This window comes from Mesoplodon densirostris, chromosome 5 (assembly GCF_025265405.1).
Source record: "Mesoplodon densirostris isolate mMesDen1 chromosome 5, mMesDen1 primary haplotype, whole genome shotgun sequence".
NCBI classification, from domain to species: Eukaryota; Metazoa; Chordata; class Mammalia; order Artiodactyla; family Ziphiidae; genus Mesoplodon; species Mesoplodon densirostris.
In genome coordinates, this window is record NC_082665.1 from 81,688,527 (window position 1) to 81,708,956 (window position 20,430).

Consider the following 20,430-nt stretch of genomic DNA (forward strand, 5'->3'; position numbering starts at 1 on the left):
CAAGTTTGATGGTTCATTTCAGATTTCATTAGTCATTTAAATTAATCTTTTATTTCTTCCAACATATTGTACATCCTTATTTATATTCAATATCTGAAAATACTTTAGAATTTGTGGCTTTGATTATGCTATCATTTGTGTGTGCTCATTCTTCCTCTTACTAGCTTTAAAAAAATAATAATTTTGTGATTCTTAAAATTATGGTCTCATAGGTCTTGAATTTTTATCTGTAGGAATTCTCTGAGTTTCAAGCTGAAGATAGGTTTCTCCCAAACATATTGGTGTTTTTCCTACCAGGCATCTGGAGGCAAGGTTATCCTAACACCATTGTAAGGTATCTCCTCAATATGAAGCTTTTTGGATCACTCAGGTAGTATGAATTCAGGATACAAACCTGCACTGGGATTGGCTTGTGTTTACAAATTCTTGTGGGAGATTTGTATTTTCCCCTCTACCTAGCACCAAACTTCAAAGCCGGAAATTTCTTTTTTGTTCCTTGAGAGGGGATGTTATTTGTATTTTACACATATTGGGTGTGAATTTCATATTCTTACATACAGTATGACAAAAATGCATACTGCATGTGTCACTCTTTGAGATGCAGTTTTATGCAGGTGAGTGTCCTCTCAAGCTCTTCCTTTCTCTCCTGACTCCAGTGCCCTTCATGGCTGTGAAATTTAATGCTCAAGTACATCAGATTTGGAAAGTACCTTCAAGGTGAGAATTGGCTTCAATGCTCTACATATTGTTGGGGTTCTTCCTTTTACTTCATTTTCTTAAACCATTAGTTTGGAATCATTTTGTATTTAAAGAAAAGTTACAGAGACAGTACAGAGAATTTGTTTCCCTCTGCTCCATTTTTCATAACCATGGCACATATGTAAAAACTAAGAAATTAATATGGGTATAATACAATTAACTAACTATAGACTTTATTCAAATTTCACTAGTTTTCCACTGATAACCTTTTTCTGTCCTTTCTCTTGATTTGTGTTTCCTGCATCTTCCTAACTTTTTGTCCAGATCACTGATGAATTTTAAGATTTTTTTTATAAGTGAAAAAAAAACTTTACTTATTTTCAGTAGGAAAGTTGTCAAAGTACCTAGTCTGACACAGTTCTGAAAAAAAAGTCTGGGGAGTTTTGTTCTTTTCAATCATTTTCCCTCAAATAATATTCATAATCCTGGTTACCAAGTTGATGTATCTTTATGTTCGTGTCCTTAAAATTTTCTAGCCTAGAAATGTTGGCACTATTTTTATTAAAAAGTGTTTAATAATACTGTAAGAGTGAGATGAGAATAGAGATCAAGATAGATTGACAGTCTATTACAATACTCTTGGTGGGAAATAAAGTCAAGAACCTTAACTCTTAGAAGTCGGAAAGGAAGGGAAGAAATAGTTTGAGGTGCACCAAGGAGCAGAATTCATAGAACTTGTTACTGAATGGATGTGGTAGAACAAGAAGAAGGAAAAGTCAGAGATGACTCAGGGATTTCAAGCTAAAGATTGTGACTGTTGAAGGTTTCAGAAGTCAAAAGGAAAGGCAAGACAGTTGGAGATGATGATGAATTTGTTTTTTGATGTGTGGAATCTTTGGTGTTGATGGCTCATCAGGGTGGAGATATCTAACAGGCAGTTATAAATGAAAGTCACAAGTTTGAGAAAAAGGGTCAGAACTAAAGGGAAGAGGGTGATGATGGAAAACAAAGGGATTAGAAAGAGGAATAAGCAATGGAAAAGAATCACCTACACAGAAAATAAGAAGGGTTATGATGATTATAGAAGAGGGTGGAGGGACTCCCTGATCAACAGGCATACTTTTGCCACCACTTGTGATATTTAAAGTCTTAACTTCAGGGCCCCTGGAGAAATGTTCTCATGAATCTCCCACACTTACTTCCACCCAGAGGGTCACAAACTTAGCTTTAAGGCCCAATTATGTGGGGACTTCTCTGGTGGCACAGTGGTTAAGAATCCACCTGCCAGAGGGAGGAAAACTCCCAAACTCATTCTACGAGGCGACCATCACCTTGATACCAAAACCAGACAAGGATGACACAAAGAAAGAAAACTACAGGCCAATATCAGTGATGAACATAGATGCAAAAATCCTCAACAAAATACTAGCAAACAGAATCCAACAGCACATTAAAAGGATCATACACCATGATCAAGTGGGGTTTATTCCAGGAATGCAAGGATTCTTCAATATAGGCAAATCAATCAACGTGATATACCATATTAACAAATTGAAGGAGAAAAACCATATGATCATCTCAATAGATGCAGAGAAAGCTTTCGACAAAATTCAACACCCATTTATGATAAAAACCCTGCAGAAAGTAGGCATAGAGGGAACTTTCCTCAACATAATAAAGGCCATATATGACAAACCCACAGCCAGCATCGTCCTCAATGGTGAAAAACTGAAACCATTTCCACTAAGATCAGGAACAAGACAAGGTTGCCCACTCTCACCACTCTTATTCAACCTAGATTTGGAAGTTTTAGCCATAGCAATCAGAGAAGAAAAGGAAATAAAAGGAATCCAAATGGGAAAAGAAGAAGTAAAGCTGTCACTGTTTGCAGATGACATGATACTATACATAGAGGATCCTAAAGATGCTACCAGAAAACTACTAGAGTTAATCAATGAATTTGGTAAAGTTGCAGGATACAAAATTAATGCACAGAAATCTCTGGCATTCCTATATACTAATGATGAAAAATCTGAAAGGGAAATCAAGGAAACACTCCCATTTACCATTGCAACAAAAAGAATAAAATATCTAGGAATAAACCTACCTAAGGAGACAAAAGACCCATATGCAGAAAATTATAAGACACTGATGAAAGAAATTAAAGATGATACAAATAGATGGAGAGATGTACCATGTTCTTGGATTGGAAGAATCAACATTGTGAAAATGACTCTACTACCCAAAGCAATCTACAGATTCAATGCAATCCCTATCAAACTACCACTGGCATTTTTCACAGAACTAGAACAAAAAATTTCACAATTTGTATGGAAACACAAAAGACCCCGAATAGCCAAAGCAATCTTGAGAATGAAAAATGGAGCTGGAGGAATCAGGCTCCCTGACTTCAGACTATACTACAAAGCTACAGTAATCAAGACAGTATGGTACTGGCACAAAAACAGAAAGATAGATCAATGGAACAGGATAGAAAGCCCAGAGATAAACCCACGCACACATGGCCACCTTATCTTTGATAAAAGAGGCAGGAATGTACAGTGGAGAAAGGACAGTCTCTTCAATAAGTGGTGCTGGGAAAACTGGATAGGGATATGTAAAAGTATGAGATAAGATCACTCCCTAACACCATACACAAAAATAAGCTCAAAATGGATTAAAGACCTAAATGTAAGGCCAGACACTATCAAACTCTTAGAGGAAAACATAGGCAGAACACTCTATGACATAAATCACAGCAAGATCCTTTTTGACCCACCTCCTAGAGAAATGGAAATAAAGACAAAAATAAACACATGGGACCTAATGAAACTTCAAAGCTTTTGCACAGCAAAGGAAACCATAAACAAGACCAAAAGACAACCCTCAGAATGGGAGAAAATATTTGCAAATGAAGCAACTGACAAAGGATTAATCTCCAAAATTTATAAGCAGCTCATGCAGCTGAATAACAAAAAAACAAACAACCCAATCCAAAAATGGGCAGAAGACCTAAATAGACATTTCTCCACAGAAGATATACAGACAGCCAACAAACACATGAAAGGGTGGTCAACATCTTTACTCATTAGAGAAATGCAAATCAAAACTACAATGAGATATCATCTCACACCAGTCAGAATGGCCATCATCAAAAAATCTAGAAACAATAAATGCTGGAGAGGGTGTGGAGAAAAGGGAACACTCTTGCACTGCTGGTGGGAATGTGAATTGGTACAGCCACTCTGGAGAACGGTATGGAGGTTCCTTAAAAAACTACAAATAGAACTACCATATGACCCAGCAATCCCACTACTGGGCATATACCCTGAGAAAACCATAATTCAAAAAGAGACATGTACCAAAATGTTCATAGCAGCCCTATTTACAATAACCCGGAGATGGAAACAACCTAAGTGTCCATCATCGGTTGAATGGATAAAGAAGATGTGGCACATATATACAATGGAATATTACTCAGCCATAAAAAGAAATGAAATTGAGCTATTTGTAATGAGGTGGATAGACCTAGAGTCTGTCATACAGAGTGAAGTAAGTCAGAAAGAGAAAGACAAATACTGTATGCTGACACATATATATGGAATTTAAGAAAAAAAAATGTCATGAAGAACATAGGGGTAAGACAGTAATAAAGACACAGACCTACTAGAGAATGGACTTGAGGATATGGGGAGGGGGAAGGGTAAGCTGTGACAAAGTGAAAGAGCAGAATGGACATATATACACTACCAAACGTAAGGTAGATTAGCTAGTGGGAAGCAGCCGCATAGCACAGGGAGATCAGCTCGGTGCTTTGTGACCACCTGGAAGGGTGGGATAGGGAGGGTGGGAGGGAGACGCAAAAGGGAGGGGATATGGAAACTTATGTATATGTATAACTGACTAAATTTGTTATAAAGCAAAAAAAAAAAAAGCAAAAAAAAAAAAAAGAATCCACCTGCCAATGCAGGGGACATGGGAAGATCCCACATGCTGCGAAGCAACTAATCTCGTGTGCCACAACTACTGAGCCTGCGTGCCACAACTACTGAAGCCTGCGCACCTAGAGCCGGTGCTCCACAACCGCAATGAGAAGCCCGCGCACCACAATGAGGAGTAGCCCCCACTAGCCACAACTAGAGAAAGCTCGTGTACAGCAGCGAAGACCCAACACAGCCAAAAATAAATAAATAAATAAATTTATTTTTAAAAGATCCAATTACGTGGATTAAAATAATAAAATGTTCTTTGTGTTTTCTCTCCTATTTTCTAGTATGTTTTGTACTATACCACATCTCAGATATTACCCTCTACTTAATTCAGTCTGTTCCTATTAGCACTTGAGATAAATAAAACAAAAATAAATCTAGCAGGAACCACAAACGTGCTGATTTTGTGTCATATCCCAACACATTTTCCTTTTTTAAAGAAACAAAATATTACCTAGTGTTAGAATTTAGTCATAAACTTTAGAACCACAATGTATAGTATTTTATTATATTTGTAACTACACATATGTTGTTACTATTTCATGCAAAAATAAAAATATTACTTATTAAGCAAAAATTAAGCCTGAGAAAATACTTACCTTGTTGCCAGTGTTTTTAAATTGCTGTTAACAACAGTTAAAATAGTATGTAGTAGCAGTACACACACACACATATGTATATATATATATATATATTTCTAAAGAGAAGAATAAACAGACTGAGTTGTGAAATAATCCCTGAGCCACAAAGTGTAATTTAAGAAGGGTGTTAAGGGTGTGTCTTGACTCATTTGTTGTGTTTATGGTTTTCAGGGAATTGATGCTGATTTCACATCAGAAAAGCATGGAGCAGTTGCAGGAAACCCTTAGACAGAAGATGCTGAACGGTGATAACTGGAGGGAGAAGGTAACAATAATGTGGCTTTCAGCAGCATGTGTCTTATTTGTTTTTTAAAAATTCTGTCCATTTGCCAGACTACTTCAGATAGGTTTCTTTGCTTCTATGCACACCTTTGATTCTTTCTGGAATTTCCTAGAACAAACGTGCTTACAATATATGTTTTTTATAAAATATTAGACAAGTAGGAAGTTAAAACATAAGAATAGAATTCGAAATCTTATAAGATTAAGATAGCTATTAGTTCTTATGTAAAAGCATAATTTTTACTTTTAAATATTTACCCTTTTTCCCATAAAATGACAGAATCTGCATTTGACTACATCCTTAAAAGCAGGGGAATATTAGTTCATTCTTATGATTTCTCTGCTTTTAAGAAGATAATACAAGAGAATGAACAATGACTTAAAGTTATTCAGTTATAAACTTTTGGCAAATAAAATGAACAAGTGTTTAGCTCACTATTTACAAAGAAGATGTTTGCTTTTAGAGTATGAAAAAATTGCATTGACTTTTGTCTTTGGACTTTTCTATATTTTTCAAACTTTCAACAATGAGTATGTATTGCTTTCATAATTTTAAAGAATACAAATCATACTTTAAAAATTGTTAGCCGCTGCCTTCTCAGGCCTTGCACAGCTCTAGTCATTGAGGCTATAGACATCATCTCCCTGTCATAAACTTCTCACTTTTTGATTGATCCCTTGGCTTTATCATGCATACTGTGCTGAAACCTTCCAAGCTGTTTCTTTTCCCCCACCAGTACCTAATCCTAGCTCTAGCCTTCTGTCTTGGTTTTCTGATTATGTCTTACATGTGCATCTAGAACTAGAGCTGGCTACTGAAATTCAGATTGTTTGACTGAAGTCCCAACAACCTATTTGGTTATCATCAGATGCTTCTCCTTGGTGACTAGACCTTATAACTTGTAACCTCAAGCAACAATTGGTGGCCACCTTCAAACTAATGTCTCCACCTGGAATTCCCCACTTTTCCATCCACAGATGAAATCCTTTAGGTATTGTTGCTGGCTCAGCTTAATTCTAAATTTGTCACTTTCATTTCCAGTCTTCACACAGTTGGCCATACTCAACCAGTCTGGCCCTCTATAATTCAATCCCCCTTCCCTTATCCTTTGGGGACAGCACATTCAGGCTATAACAAAAATGATCTCTATAGCAAATGATCTCCATAGTTCCATATGGGCAACAATTAAAATTTGAGAATATGGACTAAACTTGCTCTAAGTGTCTCATTCTTTTGTTTTATTTTATAGCATAGGCTTCTTTTTATTATAGATCTTTATTGCAGTATAATTGCTTCACAATACTGTGTTAGTCTCTGTTGTACAACAGAGTGAATCAGCCACATGCACACATACATCCCCACACCCCCTCCCCCCTAAGCCTCCCTCCCCCTCTCCACATCCCACCTCACTAGGTCATCACAAAGCACCAAGCTGATCTCCCTGTGCTATATGCTGCTGCTTCCCACTAGCTAATTATTTTACATTCGGTAGTGTATATATGTCGATGCTACTCTCACTACACCCCAGCTTCCCCCTCCCTCCCTCCCGCCCATATCCTCAAGTCCACTCTCTATGTCTACGTCCTTATTCCTGCCCTGCCACTAGGTTCATCAGTACCTTTTTTTTTTTTTTTTTTTTGCGGTACGTGGGCCTCTCACTGTTGTGGCCTCTCCTGTTGCGGTGCACAGGCTCTGGACGCACAGGCTCAGTGGCCATGGCTCACGGGCCCAGCCGCTCCGTGGCTATGTGGGATCTTCCCGGACCAGGGCACGAACCCGCATCCCCTGCATCAGCAGGCGGACTCCCAACCACTGCGCCACCAGGGAAGCCCTTTTTTTTTTTTTTTTTTTAGATTCCATATATATGCGTTAGCATATGGTATTTGTTTTTCTCTTTCTGACTTTGTTCCATGTCCTGGCTACTGTAAATAGTACTGCAATGAACATTGTGGTACATGTCTCTTTTTGAATTATGGTTTTCTCAGGGTATATGCCCAGCAGTGGGATTGCTGGGTCATATGATAATTCTATTTTTAGTTTTTTAAGGAACCTCCATACTGTTCTCCATAGTGGTTGTATCAATTTACATTCCCACCAACAGTGCAGGAGGGTTCCTTTTTCAACACACCCTTTTTTCTAGATTTTTTGATAATGGCCATTCTGACCAGTGTGAGGTGATACCTCATTGCAGTTTTGACTTGCATTTCTCTAATAATTAGTGATGTTGAGCACCTTTTCATGTGCCTCTTGGCCATCTGATGTCTTCCTTGGAGAAATGTCTATTTAGGTCTTCCGCCCATTTTTGGATTGGGTTGTTTGCTTTTTTGATATTGAGCTCCATGAGCTGTTCGTATATTTTGGAGATTAATCCTTTATCTGTTGTTTCATTCGCAAATATTTTCTCCCATTCTGAGGGTTCTCTTTTCATCTTGCTTATGGTTTCCTTTGCTGTGCAAAAGCTTTTAAGTTTAATTAGTTCCCATTTGTTTATTTTTGTTTTTATTCCCATTACTCTAGGAGGTGGGTCAAAAAAGATCTTGCTGTGGTTTATGTCAAAGAGTGTTTTTCCTATGTTTTCCTCTAAGTGTTTTATAGTGTATGGTCTTACATTTAGGTCTTTAATCCATTTGGGGTTTACTTTTGTATATGGTGTTAGGTGGTGTTCTAATTTCATTCTTTTACATGTAGCTGTCCAGCTTTCCCAGCACCACTTATTGTCTTTTCTCCAATTGTATGTTCTTGCCTCCTTTGTCATAAATTAGGTGACCGTATGTGTGTGTGTTTATCTCAGGGCCTTCTATCTTGTACCATTGATCTATATTTCAGTTTTTGTGCCAGTACCATACTGTGTTGATTACTGTAGCTTTGTAGTATAGCTTGAAGTCAGATAGCCTGATTCCTCCAGCTCTGTTTTTCTTTCTCAAGATTGCTTTGGCTCTTCGGGGTCTTTTGTGTTTCCACACGAATTGTAAAGTTTTTGTTCTAATTCTGTGAAGAATGCCATTATTGGTTTGATAGGGATTGCATTGAATCTGTAGATTGCTTTGGGTAGTATAGTCATTTCACAATATTGATTCTTCCAATCCAAGAACATGGTATATTTCTCCATCTGTTTATGTCATCTTTGATTTCTTTCATCAGTGTTTTATAGTTTTCTGATTACAAGTCTTTTGCCTCCTTAGGTAGGTTTATTCCTAGGTAATTTGTTCTTTTTGTTGCAGTGGTAAATGGGATTGTTTCCTTAATTTCTCTTTCTGATTTTTCCTTGTTAGTGTATAGGAGCGCCACAGATTTCTGTGCATTAATTTTGTATCCTGCAACCTTACCAAATTCATTGATTAGTTCTAGTAGTTTTCCAGTGACATCTTTAGGATTTTCTATGTATAGTAGTATCATATCATCTGCAAATAGTGACAGTTTTACTTCTTCTTTTCCAATTTGGATTCCTTTTATTTCTTTTTCTTCTCTGATTGCCATAGCTAGGACTTCCAAAACTATGTTGAATAACAGTGGCAAGAGTGCACATCCTTGTCTTGTTCCTGATCTTAGTGGAAATGCTTTCAGTTTTTCACGATTGAGAATGACATTTGCTGTGGGTTTGTCATAACATGGCCTTTATTATGTTGAGGTAGCTTCTCTCTATGCCCATTTTCTGGAGAGTTTTTATCATGAATCAGTGTTGAATTTTGTCAAAAGCTTTTTCTCCATCTATTGAGATGATCATATGTTTTTTTATTCCTAAATTTGTTAATATGGTGTATCACATTGATTGATTTGCATATATTGAAGAAGCCTTGCATCCCTGGGATAAATCCCACTTGATCATGGTGTATGATCCTTTTAATATGTTGTTGGATTCTGTTTGCTAGTGTTTTGTTCAGGATTTTTGCACCTATGTTCATCGGTGATATTGGTCTATAATTTTCTTTTTTGTGTGATATCTTTGTGTGCTTTTGGTATCAGGGGATGGTGGCCTCATAGAATGAGTTTGGGAGTGTTCCTTCCTCTGCAAATTTTTGGAAGAGTTTGAGAAGGATGGGTGTTAGCTCTTCTCTAAATGTTTGATAGAATTCACCTGTGAAGCCGTCTGGTCCTGGACTTCTGTTTGTTGGAAGATTTTTAATTACAGTTTCAATTTCATTACTTGAGATAGGTCTCTTTATATTTTCTAATTCTTCCTGGTCTGGTCTTGGAAAATTGTACCTTTCCAAGAATTTGTCCATTTCTTCAAGGTTGTCCATTTTATTGGCACATAGTTGTTTGTAGTAGTCTCTTACGATCCTTTGTATTTCTATGATCTCAGTTGTCATTTCTCCTTTTTCATTTCTAATTTTATTGATTTGTATCCTCTCCCTTTTTTTCTTGATGAGTCTGGCTAAGGCTCTCTCAGTTTTGTTTATCTTCTCAAGGAGCCAGCTTTTAGTTTTATTGATCTTTGCTATTGTTTTCTTCATTTCTATTTCATTTATTTCTGCTCTGTTCTTTATGATTTCTTTCCTTCTACTGACTTTGGATTTTGTTTGTTCTTCTTTCTCTAGTTGCTTTTGGTGTAGGGTTAGATTGTTTATTTGAGATTTTTCTTGCGCCTTGAGGTGAGATTGAATTTCTATAAACTTCCCTCTTAGAACTGCTTTTGCTGGGTCCATAGGTTTTGGGTTGTTGTGTTTTTGTTGTCATTTGTTTCTATGTATTTTTTAATTTCTTCTTTGATTTCTCCAGTGATTTCTTAGTTATTTAGTAGCTCACTGTTTAGCCTCCATGTATTTGTGGTTTTTACAGTTTTTTTCCTGTAATTGATTTCCAATCCCATAATGTTGTGGTCAGAAAAGATGCTTGGTACAAATGTCAATTTTGTTAAATTTTCTGAAGCTTGATTTGTGACCCAGGATGTTATCTTTCCTGGAGAATGTTCTGTGTGCACTTGAGAAGAAAGTGTATTCTTCCACTTTCAGGTGGAATGTTCTATAGATGTCAATTAAATCTATCTGGTCTATTGTGTCATTTAAAGCTTGCGTTTCCTTATTTATTTTCTGTTCGGATGATCTGTCCATTGGTGTAAGTGGGGTGTTAACGTCCCCTACTATTATTGTGTTACCGTCAATTTCTCCTTTTATGGTTGTTAGCATTTGCCTTATGTATTGAGGTGCTCCTATGTTGGGTGCATATATATTTATAATTGTTATATCTTCTTCTTGGATTGATCCCTTGATCATTATGTAGTGTCCTTCCTTGTCTCTTGTAACAGTCTTTAGTTTAAAGTCTATTTTATCTGATACGAGAATTGCTACTCCAGCTTTCTTTTGATTTCCATTTTCATGGAATATCTTTTTTCATCCCTTCACTTTCAGTCTGTATGTGTCCCTAGGTCTGAAGTGGGTTTCTTTTAGACAGCATATATATGGGTGCTGTTTCTGTATCCATTCAGCCAGTCTGTGTCTTTTGGTTGGGGCATTTACTCCATTTACATTCAAAGTTATTGTCGATATGTATGTTCCTATTACCATTTTCCTAATTGTTTGGGGTTTGTTTTTGTGGGTCTTTTTCTTCTCTTGTGTTTCCCGCCTAGAGAAGTTTCTTTAGCCTTTGTTGTAAAGCTGATTTGGTGGTCCTGAATTCTCTTAGCATTTGCCTGTCTGTAAAGCTTTTGATTTCTCCATCAAATCTGAATGAGATCCTTGCTGGGTATGGTTGTAGGTTTCTCTCTTTCATCACTTTAAATATATCCTGCCACTCTTTTGTGGCCTGCAGTTTCTCCTGAAAAATCAGCTGATAACCTTATGGGGATTCCTTTGTATGTTATTTTTTTGCTTTTCCCTTGCTGCTTTTAATTTTTTTTCTTTGAATTTAATTTTTGTTAGTTTGATTAATATGTGTCTTGGTGTGTTTCTCCTAGGATTTATCCTGTATGGGACTCTCTATGCTTCCTGACTTGGGTGACTCTTTCCTTTCCCATGTTAGGGAAGTTTTGCTCTATAATCTCTTCTTATGTTTTCTCAGACCATTTTTTTTTCTATTCTTCTTGTGGGACCCCTATAATTTGAATGTTGGTACATATAGTGTTGTCCCAGATGTCTCTGAGATTGTCTTCAATTCTTATCTTTTTTTTTCTTTATTCTGCTCCTCGGCAGTTGTTTCTACCATTTTGTCTCCCAGCACAAGTATTCGTTCTTCTGCCTCAGTTAGTCTGTTATTGATTCCTTCTGGTGTATTTTTCATTTCAGTTATTTTGTTGTTCATCTTTCTTTGTTTGTTCTTTAGTTCTTCTAGATCTTTGTTAAATATTTCTTGTATTTTCTCAGTCTGTGCCTCCATTCTATTTCTGAGATTCTGGATCATCTTTACTATCATTACTCTGAATTCTTTTTCAGGTAGATTGCCTATTTCCTCTTCATTTATTTGATCTTGTAGGTTTTTACCTTGCTCCTTCTTCTGTGACATATTTTTTTTGCTGTCTCACTTTTTTTTCTTTTTTTTAGTGAATGGGATTGTGTTTCTGTCTTACTGGTTGTCTGGCCTGTGGCTTCCAACACTGCAGTTTCTAGGCTGTTGGGTAAAGCTGGGTCTTGGTGCTGTGATGAGGACCTCTGGAAGATCTTACTCTGATGGATATTCCTTGGGGTCTGAGGTTCTCTTTTAGTCCAGTAGTTCAGACTCGGGGTTCCCACCACAGGAGCTCAGGCCTGACTCCTGGCTCGTGAACCATGATCCCGCAAGCCATGCAGGGCAGCAAAAAAAAAAAAAAGGAGAACAATAACAAAGTGAAAACTAAAATTAGAATAGGAAACTAACAGTTATGTTAGAAAAAAATAAAAATAAAAATATAGATGAAACAACAACTGGAAGGTAAAACAGAACCACAATAGTAAAAAAGAGGAGGAGGGAAAAAAAAGTGGAAAAGGCCTTGGCTATGGAGGGTGGGGCCTGAGCAGGGGTGAAGTTTGGGCAGTGGGTGGGCCCTATGCTTAGGACCCAAAGGGCTGTAAAAGGTGGGGGGGGGGTGGGGGGGTGGGGGGTGGGGGGGTCGTGGGAGGGGGGGCTTAGGCTCAACAGAACAGAAGGGGCCCAGGCATGCCTCCTGCCTCTGGTCTTAGAGGGTGGGGGGCCCCATCTGGGAGCTCAGCAGGCTTCCTGGGCTCCAGTGGGTGGTGCAAATGCCCTCTGCTCCTCTACTGCTCCTCCAGTCTGGAGGTCCCCTCCCACCTACCTCTCCTGATCTCCCCACCCTCCTTCCTATGCCCCCAGGACCCATGCGGCCTGGAGGGGGCTTTGGAAGGTGTGGGACCAGCCTGGGAGCTCAGCAGGCTCCCAGTGCCCGAGTGAACGGGGCAAACGTCCTCTGCTCATTTCCTGATCCTCTGGTCCTGGGGGGCCCCTCTCGACCACCTCTCCTGTTCTCTCCTGGCCTCCCTCCTATGCCCCCAGGACCAACCTGGCCCGGAAGGGGCCACTGAGCATGTAGGACCCAGCCTGAGAGCCAGGCAGACTTCCCCGGCTGATTGGGTAGGGGAAATGCTGGGCCCGCTCCCCCTCTGATCTGAGCCCCTGAGGGTCCCCCAGGCGTGGGAACCCCTCCCCCTCCTGCCTCTCAGTCACCCCTCAGGGGCAGCGGTCCTGTCCAGGCTCCACTTCTCCCCACTCAGTCTCCCCACATCCTTCTGGTGCTCTTGGGGGTTCTTCCCAACTCCCTGGGCATCAGGGTCCCCCACCAGCATCTGGCAGGCACCCTAGTTGTGGGGAGACGCGAACTCTGCATCTTCCCACACTGCCATCTTGACTCGGAACCTCCAGCATAGGCTTTTTCTTCTCCTTCTTCTCTAAAGCCCACACTTCTTTAATTCCTTCCATTTTTTTTTAGCCTCGGTGTAGTCAGTTGGTTAGTCTATCCTTATTCACTTCCCCTACCCTTACCAATCCATGTTTAAAAATATGAAAAGATGATCCACCTATCTAGCAATCAAAAAAATTCAAATTAAAGCAAGGAGAGATTATTTTTTACTGCTTCAACTTTGTCTTGTGGTGAAGGTCTAGTGAGATAGTCTTTTATTCTTACTCTTTAAGGGACTGGAAATTACACAACCTTTTGGAGGGCAGCTTGGCAATATGTATAAAGAGATATTATAAACATCCCATCTTTTGAGTGAGAAATTTCACTGATGGGTACTTCCCTGGTGGTCCAGTGGTAAAGAATCCACCTTACAATGCAGGGGGATGCAGGTTCGATCCCTGGTCAGGGAACTAAGATCCCACATGCTGCAGGGCAACTAAGCCCACATGCCACAACTACTGAGCTCACATGCCTCAAGTAGAACTCACTTGCCACAAACTACAGAGCCCACACGCTCTGGAGCCTATGCACCACAACTAGAGAAGAGAAAACCTTCATGCCACAACTAGAGAGAAGTCTGCACACCACAATGAAGATCCCGCATGCCTCAAAAAACATTCTGCGTGGGGCTTCCCTGGTGGTGCAGTGGTTGAGAGTCTGCCTGCCGATGCAGGGGACATGGGTTTGTGCCCCAGTCCAGGAAGATCCCACATGCTGCGGAGTGGCTGTGCCCGTGAGCCATGGCTGCTGAGCCTGTGCGTCCGTAGCCACAATGGGAGAGGCCACAGCAGTGAAAGGCCCGCGTACCGCAAAAGGGGAAAAAAAAAAAAGATCCTGCGTGCCGCAACTAAGACCCGACGCAGCCAAAAAGAAAATAAATAAATAAATAAACAAATCTTTGAAAAAATAAAAGAAATTTCACTGATGGAATTAGTGAAATGCTGTAGGAGATTCACACATCATTCCTTTCCCTCAAACTCCTGAGCTCCTCTTAGATTGACAAAATGAATTTTCCTGCCTTTGCTTATGTAGAAGTTCCTCATCTCTTTGGTCACACCCCACCAATGACCTTCAGATATAATCCAGTGGAAAAGAAGTCTCTGCATTCATGATCCACTTGAGTACTGCTGCTTACTGTGCCCTATCCCTGAGGTGCTAACACAGCATGCAAACCAAGTTAGTGTTAGCATCTGACCATATGAAACTATATGTTCTTGCTTTATGCTAAGTTAATTTGTTGATGACAATAAACATATGTGAGATTCTCTAAGTTCTTATTAAAACCATGATAACTTTCTAATAAATTAATTATATCATAGATGTATTTTGGCCTGTGTAATTTTCTTTAATATAAATGGACATTTCATTCTTTTGAGAGGACATGACTTTTTGTTAATAAATCTATAATTTAGCTTAGCAATAAATCAAGATCCAGACCAGTAAAACCAATGAATGATAATTACGCTTGGCTGTATTAGTTATTGAGACTATGAATTAAAAGTTCCCTGAAAGTCCTCTCATGAGAAAGGAGAATCGCTAATATGACATTGTCATCTCTTTCTTGGGTCATTGTGCCTTTGCATAGGAATGAAATGTTCCCTTTACAAATGTATAATACACATATTAGAATAAACTTCATAACTTAAATGCTTTTGACAGTCAAAAAAAGTAGATAGCAATTTATGCCCTTGCTTAATTATTTTAGAGTATGTAAAAAGCACATAATAGAATCAACAGTTGCTATGAAACAAGGATGGCACATTTTAAAATAACTGAGCATCTACTAATTATCGTGAATTTTTGTTTACTTCAAGTACTGCTTTGATGTTAAGAAAGCAAATTAATGTGCATGCTGAACATTTTAAATTAGTTCCAAATGCAGTGTTGTTACTTTTCAGTTAAAATGTTGTAATTAAAAAATTTCCCACAACCAGACTGCTTACAATAAGTGATAGTCACCTATTGACTATCACTTTATAGTGCCATAAACAAATTCCAACCAAATATTTTCTTAGATCATTACTAAGATATCACATTATGGAACATCTTAGAATTATACTATTGACCTCATTTTAAACAGTACATAGCATTTTGAGAAACCAGTAGTTAAAACACAAAACCTTACTTCCTGACTAAGCAAATGGATTGATAGTGAAAACTCAGGGAGAAAAAGTTTACTTCAAGAAATAATTCCAGCATTGAAGGGTAAGGCAAAAAAAATCTCAAATTCTTCTTTAAAATGGAAGAGCCAAATGGCCTAATAATTCCTAATGTACCTCAGTATACTGTTAATGGAATTAAAAAAGACAACTTGTAAAATACAATTTGACAGAGATAAAGTCGTCATTTAAAAAATATCAGTTTTCATTTATGTGTAATTAATGTATGGTTAAAATGAATATTGAGGGTACACTTTAATTTTTTAAATTATGCCATGTAATTTTCAAAATTGAATTAATAAAATCATAAAATTTTAGGTCTGGAATAGCCTGCAAAGATCATCTGATTTAAACCCTTAATCTACATAATAAAAACAGTCTCTATTATTAGAGTGTTTACTATATGCCAAGACTTGTGCTAAATGCTTTTCATCAATATAATTTTAATCATTCTAACATTATTATTCCCATTTGCACATGGAAAAAAATAAAGCTCAGAGAAGTTAGGTAATTTGCCAAGGTTATATAGCCAGGAAATGAGAACTGATACAACGCCCCCACCCCCTTCAAAAATGAGAGCTAATACAAAGTCCAAAATGTCTGTATTTGGTTTAGGTGGACTAACAGGAACCAGATTTACCCTCCTTCCTGAAACAACTAAAACACTGGAGAAAAGATAGAAACAATGGTTTCAAGACACTGGACATCAGGCAATGAAGGACAGTGATTCCTGGAGATAAGAGGCAAACAAGATAACCCCTGTTATTGCCCTAACTTAGTGCCTTGAAATAAATTTAAGGCCATGGTACAGGGAGTGGGAATCCAGGTGGAGTTTGGCAGATTCTCTGAATTGAGGAGACTTTATGAAGAGTCCAGGGAATCTAAGTGTCTAGAATTCACAGGATAGTGTTCTCAGGAGACAGCTGCACAGAGAAAGAATATTGGATGTCTACAAAGAATCCCCATTAATTATATGTATGCTCAGTGCATATAAATGGGGAAACTACCCAGAGCAAGGGAAACCATCTGAAAGGATCAGAGATAAGAGTACCAAATGCTTACACAAGGCCAATAATAATGCCTGTTCTCACCAGCCAGACTGGAAAACCTATAATTCATAGGGCACTAGGTAGAGTTCTCAGAGGGGTCTTGCATTAGTAGTAGGGAATAATTAGCCCTAGACTAAATGCTGAACTGGTCCTGCTCAACGAATTTTAAAAGGAAGGCATTAAAAAAAATCAAGCTGATTGCAAGAAACTTAACTACATCCCAGAAGAGAGTTCAAGAATATTTATAAGAATACAAAAATATCCAGCATTTAACAGATAAAATTCACAATGTCTAGCATCCAATCAAAAATTGCCCTGCACGGAAACAGGAAAATAGGATTCATAATGAGAAGAAAAATCAACAAATAAAAATTGGCTCAGAAAGGCACAGATGTTAGAATTAGCAGGCAAGGACATTAAAACAGTTATGATAACTGTATTCCATATGTCCAAAAACGAGAGGAAAAATTGACCATGTTAAACAGAGATGTGGAAGATATAAAAAAGACCTAAACTGAATTTATAGAGATGAAAATTGCAATTGTCTGAGATGAAAAGTATACTGGATGGATTAATGGCAGATTAAACATTCCAGAAGAAGAGATAAGTTAAATTTAAGACACAGCAATAGAAACTATGCAATGAAATAAAATAGAAAAGAGACTCAGAACAAAAAAAGGGCATCAGTGAGCTGTGAGACAAATTCAAGTGGCCTAATATATGTATAATTGGACTTCTCAAAGGACAGGAAAGAGAGGACAGAAAAAATATTTGAAGAAATAACAGCTAAGAAAACCAAAATTTGTTGAAAACTATAAACCCACAGATTCAAGAGGCTCAGCAAACCTCAAGCATATTCAAGAAGCTCAGCACACCTCAAGCATTATAATCCAATTGCTCAAAAATATTAATAAAAAGAAAATCTTAAAAGCAATCAGAGAATAAAAGACATATATGAGGAACAAAGATAAGGATGAGAGCAGATTTTTATTTTATCATAAACAATATAAGCAAGAAGACAGTGAGACAGAAAGTATTGAAAGAAGACGGGTGGGGCAGGGGTGAGGGCATAGTGGTGGGAGCTGTCAACTTAGAATTCTATACAAAGTGAAAATATTTTTCAAACATGAGGGTGAAATAAAGATCTTTTCAGAATGAAAAAAACAGAAAAAAATGTATCACCAGCACACCCACACTATAAGAAATGTTAAAAGAAGTCCTTTATTCAGAAGGAAAATTATAACAGATGGAAATATGGATCTATACAAAGGAATGTAGAACACCAGAATTGGTAACAATGTGGATAAATATGATATTTTTATCATTTAAATTTCTTTAAATTATAATGGACTATTTAAATAAAAATATTAATAATCTAATATGAGATTTGTCAAATGTAGAAGCAAAATATATGACAACAATATCACAATAGCTGGGAAGGGAAAGATGGAAATATACTATTGTGAAATTCTTTTTTTCTCTTCTTTTAAGTGAAAATATAATTTATTGGCTCTCGTAACTGCAAAGTTCAGTGGTGGACTACCTTCAGGCACAGCTAGATTCAGGGCTGTCAAGTTGGTTTTCTGCCAGATTGGTTTCATTTTCAGACTCAGAATTGTCCCTCCTGATGGCAAAAAGGGAACAGTAGCTCCTCCCGTCTCTTTTCTGCATTCTTAGCAAAAAACTCACTGTGGCTGTCAGATTCTAACTGAATCATGTGCTTAGTCTTGGACCAATCACCACACCTGGCAAGACTGGGCATGTTGATTCATTCAGACCTGAGTCACATGCTCACCCTGCAGGACAGATTCCCATTCAACCATATTGACTGACAATAGGGGAAGAATGAATCCCTAAAAAAAAAAAAGAAAAGAAAATAACAAATATCTCCTGAAGTTTCCAGTTAAAAGATGGGCCAAGAGATAGGGCAATGGGTAGGCAAACTGACAATGAGCTGGGAAATACAGTGGACCCTTCTGGGGGTACCTTCCTGGCAGATTACCCTTCTCTGAGAATTTCTCCATCTGCCTCATGGGTTGAGCCAGATTCCTTTCATTTGCCCCACTCTGGCCACTCTACACCCTTGAAACCCTGCTTTCTATCCCCATAGCCTGAGTTGAATGGATGAAAGTAATAGTTCCTGGACCCTCTGACTTTTGGTTGGGGTTGGTGAGTATGGAACAATGGCAGGAGATCTAAGGAAGGGAAGAAGGGGTCCTTTCATTTTAGTTTTATCCATCAACCAACCATCACAGCCCCCTTTTTCCTCCAGCCTTATAGAGATATAATTGACATGTGACACTGTAAGTTTAGTATGTACAACATGATGATCTGACACACACATATATATGTTGCAAAATAATTACTACAATAGGGTTAGTTAACATATCCTTCACTTCACATAATTACCTTTGTTGTTTTGGTAGTGGTGGTGAGAATATTTAGATTCTTATATAATATATGAAGTGATATATCACAAGAAGACAGATTGCAATAAGTTAAAAATATATTCTATAAACTCTAAACCAACCACAAAAATAGAAAAACAAAGAGTTACAGCTAATAAACCAGCAAAGGAGATAAAATTGAATTAAAAAAATAATCCAAAAGAAGACAGAAAAAGAGGGAAAAAAATGAGATGGGCCAAATAGAAAATGCATAGCAAGATAGATTTAAAGCTAATCATATCAATAATCAAATGAAATATAAATGGTCTAAACCAGGGTCAGCAAACTTTTTCTATAAAGGTCCAGTTAGTAAGTAAAATATTTTTGGTTTGTGGAACATACAGCCTCTGTTGCAACCACTCCACTCCACCATTGCAGCTTAAAAGCAGCCATAGATGATATGCAAATAAATGGGCATGGCTGAATTTAGTCTGTGGACCATGGTTTGCCAAGCCCTAGTCTAAATACCCCCATTAAAAGACAGAGATTGTCATGTTGGATAAAAATGCAAGACTCTACTGTATGTTGCCTATAAGAAATGTACTTTTATATAAAGAAATATTTTTAAAAATAGGTTAAAAGTAATGGATGGAAAAAAGATATGCTAGAACAAATCAAAAGAAGCTAAAGTAGCTACATTACAATCAAAATAGATTTCAGAGAAAGAAATCAGAATATTACCAAAGATAAAGGAGGTCATTTCATAATGATAAAGGGATTGGTTCACCAAGAAGACATAATAATCCTAAATGGTTTTTCACCTAGTAACAGAACTTAAAAATTAAGCAAAAAATGATAGAACTGCAAGGAGAAATAGACAAATCTATAATTAGAGTCAGAGATGTCAATAGCCCTCTCTCAATAATTGATAGAAAAATATCCAGAAAACTCATTAAGGATATAAACTATGGAAAATAGTATAATAATTTATTTTGAAGAGATACAGTAAACACTATTACCAAATTTGACCTAATTGATATGTATAGAATTCTCCATTTAACAGCAGAATACACATTCATCTCAAGTGCGCATGGGACATTTATTAAAGTAGATCATATACTGGGAGTAAATATGTCTCAATAAATTTAAAAGGATTCAAGTCATACAAAGTATTTTCTCTAACCACAATGGAATCAAATTAGAATTCATTAACAGAAAGTTATCTGGAAAAAAATCCCCCAATATTTTGAAACTAAATAAATACCAAGTCCATGCCCTTAACCACTGTGCCATGTAGATGTGTAGGGAGACAGCTGCATGGAAAAACTCACCACACTGAGCTATGGAGTCCACCAGAGACACCTGAGTGTGCAGCCCTCTCCACCTCATAGTAGTTCT

At 37.6% G+C, this 20,430-nt stretch overlaps 1 protein-coding gene across 1 annotated transcript in view; it reads left to right on the forward strand.

Annotated features, from left to right (window-relative positions):
• Positions 1-20,430, forward strand: part of LEKR1 (leucine, glutamate and lysine rich 1) — a 291,545-nt gene that overhangs the window by 239,450 nt on the left and 31,665 nt on the right. Inside the window, exon 14 of the mRNA XM_060099982.1 lies at positions 5,501-5,594. Within this exon, the coding sequence (XP_059955965.1) occupies positions 5,501-5,594 (94 nt within the window). The remainder of the gene's footprint in view (positions 1-5,500; positions 5,595-20,430) is intronic.